This window comes from Zingiber officinale, chromosome 3A (assembly GCF_018446385.1).
Source record: "Zingiber officinale cultivar Zhangliang chromosome 3A, Zo_v1.1, whole genome shotgun sequence".
In the NCBI taxonomy this organism is placed as follows: domain Eukaryota; kingdom Viridiplantae; phylum Streptophyta; class Magnoliopsida; order Zingiberales; family Zingiberaceae; genus Zingiber; species Zingiber officinale.
This window is the reverse complement of record NC_055990.1, coordinates 149833637-149839882: the sequence shown is the minus strand read 5'-3', so window position 1 is coordinate 149839882 and position 6246 is coordinate 149833637. Positions and strand designations below refer to the sequence as shown.

The window sequence follows — 6246 nt, the reverse complement described above, 5'->3', positions numbered from 1 at the left end:
GGCTTAATTAAAAATCTGCAATATAAGCTTAATTAAAATCTGCACTATAAGCCTACATAAAAATCTGCACTATAAGCTTAATTAAAATCTGCACTATAGGCTTAATTAAAAATCTACACTATAAGCTTAATTAAAACCTGCACTATAGGCTTAATTAAAAATCTGCACTATAACCTTAATTAAAATATGCACTATAAGCCTACATAAAAATCTGCACTATAAGCTTAATTAAAATCTGTACTATAGGCTTAATTAAAAATCTGCACTATAAGCGCTTCTTATGCTTCGAATTCAAGAAGAACAAAAGTCCGAAACTACTCCTACTGCAGATGAGAAGCACTTACCTTGCTTCTTGGACTCACAACCGAACAAAAAGGGCTTCTAGGACCTTGGCCGGCCGCCGGAGATGATGCCCTAACTCCCTTTCGTTTTCTGCCCGAGCTCCGCTATCGTTCGCAGAAGAGAAGGAGAGAATGGTTTAAGTCACGGGAAAACAGAGCATCAACTTATCCCTTTTTATAACTTAGTATTTATGTTAACTCCTTAAATAAATTCGCTACTTTTTCTAAACAAACAAATCCAACATCAACTTATCCCTTTTATAATATTCTGTTAACTATCTTAAATAAATTCGCTACCTTTTTTAAACAAACAAATCCAAGATCAACTTATCCCTTTTATAATCCAATATTCTGTTAACTATCTTAAATAAATTCGCTACCTTTTCTAAACAGAAAAATCCGTTTGCACACCTGGTTAGCTGGGTTTTGACCGAGTCAAAGGTCATGGGTTCAATTCTCGGTTTGGACATATTTTTGTCGAAACAGCTTCCTTCGTTTTGTAAAAATACCAAACGATCTCCAAAAATTACATAAAAATACTCTAAAAATTTCTAAAAATCCTTAGAATATTTCTATAGCATTTTTAAATATTTTTAAATTACTTTTAGGACTCTAATTGAGGAAATTTGAGGTGCTACACTTCTAAAGTATGATTTACTTGTTGGACATGTTCTGTTATCAGTGGCACAAGCCTTCAAAAGAATACTAGGAGATATGTAAGTGGGTCCTCCTATAAGTCGACCGAGAGCCGAGATCATCTGACTGTCGAAGGGCATCTGACTGGACATGACGTCCGATCGGCCGAGATCATGGTGGAGGGGGGATTCATTGTTTCTCTTAACCCTAGCCATAGGTTTTTCGTGGACAACCATCTGGATGACCATGTTCGTCCGTGTTCGAGGCCCGTTCGACTAACTACGCCCGATCTATGGACCTAATCTTTTGACTATCTTAATTTTAACTTTTATATTGATCGTTTTTTTTATTTTAATTCATATTTGATGGGTTCCTTTTCATCCGCGTATCAAATAGGTTCAAGTAATTAGTATAATTTTTTAAATAGATATGAATTTAGATGAGATTAAAAGATTAGAGTTATTTTATAATAAATTTTTAAAAAAATACTTCTTATATTTTTTAAAAAAGAAGTTCTCTTTTTTATTTTTATTTACCAAGAATTCAATATAATGTATATAATATTATATACATAATGCATAATATTGTTTTGAAATGAAAAATTAGTTGAAGAGGATGGACACAACTAACCAGTCAAATAAGTTTAATTGCAAACGGCGACCTGCTCTACCTACCACAAACTGACGGAGCACGAGGCTTCGTCACCCGCTCCACTACCTTGCCGCCGTTACTTTTGACTATTTCCGTCAAACCTACCCACAGACCCCGCCGCTATATAAAATGTCGCCTCGCACATCCTCCCTTCAATCAGGTATACATCTGATCCTTTACCATCGTCGAACACCTTCGGCCATGGATCTGCTCTTCCTCGAGAAGGCCCTCCTGGCCCTCTTCTCCGCCGTCACCCTCGCCATCGTCGTCTCCAAGCTCCGCGGAAAGCACTTCAAGCTGCCCCCGGGACCCCTCCCGTTACCCGTCTTCGGGAACTGGCTCCAGGTTGGCGACGACCTCAACCACCGGAATCTCACCGCCCTCGCCAAGCGATTCGGCGACATCTTCCTCCTCCGCATGGGCATCCGCAACCTGGTGGTGGTCTCATCGCCGGATCTCGCCCGGGACGTGCTCCACGCGCAGGGCGTCGAGTTCGGATCCCGCACCCGCAACGTGGTCTTCGATATCTTCACTGGCAAGGGGCAGGACATGGTGTTCACCGTATACGGTGACCACTGGCGCAAGATGAGGCGGATCATGACGGTACCCTTCTTCACCAACAAGGTTGTCCAGCAGAACCGACAGGGTTGGGAAGAGGAGGCCCGGCTGGTGGTGGAGGATGTTAAGAAAGACCCCAAGGCAGCCACCGAGGGTGTGGTTCTCCGCCGCCGGCTGCAGCTTATGATGTACAACAACATGTATCGGATCATGTTTAACTTCCGCTTCCAGAGCATGGACGATCCGCTCTTTAACAAGCTCAAAGCCGCCAATGGTGAACGCAGTCGCCTTGCGCAGAGCTTCGAATACAACTACGGCGACTTCATTCCCATTCTCAGACCCTTCCTCAGGGGTTACCTCAAGAAATGCCAAGAGCTCAAGGACAACCGCCTCAAGCTCTTCGATGATCACTTCGTTTCTGAGAAGAAGTGAGTATGATCTGCCATTATCCAGCCCTGCTCTAATAGACCTAATTTGTTAAATCAACCAACTAAAATTAGCTTCCTTCTTAATTATTCAACTAAACTACAAATAAGAGGAAAAAATTATTTAGAAAACAACATCTTGTGGTTATTCTTTCCTTATTTTTGTTTCTGTTATCGATGGACCATTAAAATAGAAAATGCGATTGCTAATTTGTAAAAATGTGGAGCAGGAAGCTGATGGACAAATTGGGATCAAAGTTAGAGCTCAACTGCGCTATTGATCACATCTTAGATGCTGAGAGGAAGGGAGAAATTAATTATGACAATGTTCTTTACATCGTCGAGAACATCAACGTTGCTGGTACTTATACACTCTTTCCTCTCTCCCTGTATCTACTTCACCTAGAATGCATGCGCGCTCTTATTTTGGCAAATATATGATCGATAGGAAAATACAATAGGCTTTGTCCTCTTCAATCTTTCAGTTATGAAATTTTATCCATTGATAGAGAAAAGAGGGAGGTCAGATATTTTTGAGAGGCCAAAGTTTATGAATTAGTCAGGTTCTTCAGTGTAATAGCATGGATGATACCTTATGCATTGAAACTATGGTGGGGCTGGAATGGATCCATTCATTGCCATAGAAGATCAATTCTAAGATAAACTTCCCTTCCCGGTCCAAACTTTTCTTTGTTCTTGGTAGAAAGGCAATTTTGATAAGAGACCAAACCAATTACAACCTCACCTAATGAAACCAAATTCACCAAAAAAACATGCAATTAATTCATCAACAGAAATAGATGTCGAAGCATTTGTATGGGCACATGGTTTGAGTAAAGGATGGCATAGTAGAGTGGATTAGATTGTGGAATGTGTGAGTACTAGTCTAACAATGATTAGCTGGTGTTAGGAAAAAAATTCTTTTTGGCACTAATTGGTAATCCATCGGGCAAGATGCTAAACTGCTAATAAGATTCCTGAACTTAAAAAAGGTACTAAAGTTGGGCTTAATTTTTTGCTTATTTTTTTTTTCTAATTGCTTAGGTTAATTGTGTTCACAATTATTGGACTGTAAATAAATGTTTTAGCTATTTTATCTGCTTTTTAATACAAGACAAGTAGTTCTTGAATCTTGTACGCTTTATCACAAGGAAGGCAAAATGAAGGTCAAATATGGATATGCACTCCGATCCAAAGTTGTCATTATGCTAAAAGAGTCCTTGCTTTAGCTCTGACTAATAATTATAAATATTTATTCTCGATTAATTTTTAAACTGTCAATTAGCTGGTCAACAGAGAAACAATGTTATTTATCAACCGTAAAATTCTATTCAATCTTTTTAATCATTGAACTTTGCATAAGACTATATGGTTAGATCCAATCTTTTTAATTTATTAGTATGCAATTAAGATCTTAAGCCAAAGAGAACGGGTTGATTAAGTGCCTCATTTATAACCAAATTCCTTTCCCCTATCCATTAGTTGCAATTTTTTCATCTTAGTTGCAGCTTATTCTTCCTTCTTGGTGATTACCCTTCTCCAAATGCTACACAGTTCGAGAATGAATACAGAAACGATTGTTAAAGATTTGACGCATCATCTCTCATCCTCTTTTCTTGTAGATTGTGACAGGCACCCTACCACAAAACTTGTTTATATCCAATTAGCACCCAATCTAGAAAAGCCCCTTCAAGCACGGCTTGCTACTAGTGAGGCCTGGTTTGTGGCTTCGGTGTCTGTCCTGCAATAATTCTGGCTATGGGGTTTTGACGCATTTGGCCATGGGATATTGATTTTATGTCTCTACACCAAACTGTTTTTGCTGATGTAAAATAACTTCGTTTATATTTATTGACTTCTAGCAGTTAACTTGTGTTTTTTGCAAAATTCAATTGCTTGCAGCCATCGAGACGACATTGTGGTCGATTGAATGGGGCGTGGCTGAGCTGGTGAACCACCCGGAGATCCAGTGCAAACTCCGGGCTGAGCTGGACACTGTGTTGGGTGAGGGTGTGCCGATCACGGAGCCGGACATCCAAAGGCTGCCCTACTTGCAGGCAGTTATCAAGGAGACCCTCCGACTGCGGATGGCCATCCCCTTGCTTGTCCCCCACATGAACCTTCACGATGCCAAGCTTGGTGGCTACGACATCCCTGCTGAGAGCAAGATTCTGGTCAATGCCTGGTGGCTCGCCAACAACCCTGCCCACTGGAAGAACCCCGAGGAGTTCCGACCAGAACGGTTTTTGGAGGAGGAGGCCAAGGTGGAGGCAAACGGCAATGACTTCCGGTACTTGCCCTTTGGTGTCGGCCGTCGTAGCTGCCCTGGCATCATCCTCGCCCTCCCCATCCTCGGCGTTACCCTGGGCCAGCTAGTGCAGAATTTCCATTTGTTACCGCCGCCAGGAACGAACAAGGTGGACACCACCGAGAAAGGCGGGCAGTTCAGCCTCCACATCCTCAAGCATTCCACCATAGTCTGCAAGCCCAGGGCGTGATGTTGTATCTGTTTGGAATTCCTTCACGCGGATTCAGAGATGTTATTTAGTGTGTTATTTGACGTTCTTTCCCAATTCCCTGATACTTGTAAACCGCTTCCACATGTAAGACCAAGTTTTAAAGTGTAACTCATGGACAAGTGGCGTCCAGGTTGCTGTCACCAGATTTCTCGTAAATCCTCCGACCGTATGAATTTTATGAGACAAAATACGAACCCGTAATATGACAAGAAATTTGATTGGAAAGCCATGATCCTTATCATTCAGGATGTGGTTTGTTCAAATTATTAGATTATAAGGATGTGGTTTGTTCAAATTATTAGTTATACAATCTAATATTATTTGATTTAGTCATAAGTAATATAATAAAAATTTATTTGTTTAGAAGTTTTAATGTATAATCTGGTACATTTATTATATTATTAGTTCTAACTAAATTAATTTGATATTTAGTTAATATTTTTAAAATAAAATAAAATAATATCTAATATTAATATTAATTATAATAATAGATTAATTGTGAGCCACATTTCATCTAATTTAATCTTTTCTTTTATTTTATAAGGCAAAGTAAAATATTTTATAACTGAAAAACATCAATTATCAACTAGGAGTTTTTTTTTACTTTTGCTATTATCATACACCTTATATTTATTATTCATCTTGTAGACTCTAAAGATGCAACATTTTCAGAATTACGACTATTCATATATACTATTAATAAGTAATTTTACTTATAGTTCATGATACTAGAATTATACAATGTTCAAAGTCATACTGTATACGGAAAATTAGTACATATAATAAATATTATTTTAAATATAATTTAATAAAATTGTAGGATCTCAAGATTCTAAGATTTGATCCTACAATCAAACCAATTGATTCAACAAAAGGTTTACATCTCGACAATTTATAATGTATGTGTGGTAAAAAGACGAATACACTCTACAGTGTATCCATAAAAGACGAATACGCTCTACAGTGTATCCATATGTGATTATGTAGGAGAGGTACATAGAACTTAGAAGTTCAAGATCACAAAAACATGAAATACACACTGAAAAGGGTTTAGCAACAGATGTAGATTTAGCAGGTGTATTGGGCTTTCAGTAGCATATCCATGGAATACATTTC

The 6246-nt window shown here is 38.8% G+C and overlaps 1 protein-coding gene across 1 annotated transcript; it reads left to right on the top strand.

Moving 5' to 3' along the window:
- Positions 1 to 1788: 1788 nt before the first annotated feature.
- LOC122052786 (trans-cinnamate 4-monooxygenase-like) lies at positions 1789 to 5270 on the top strand. The gene is made up of 3 exons (XM_042614493.1): positions 1789 to 2614; positions 2842 to 2972; positions 4514 to 5270. The coding sequence occupies exons 1-3, from the start codon at positions 1830 to 1832 to the stop codon at positions 5107 to 5109; spliced, it is 1512 nt and encodes a 503-aa protein (XP_042470427.1). The 5' UTR covers positions 1789 to 1829; the 3' UTR covers positions 5110 to 5270.
- The last annotated feature ends 976 nt before the right edge of the window (positions 5271 to 6246 follow it).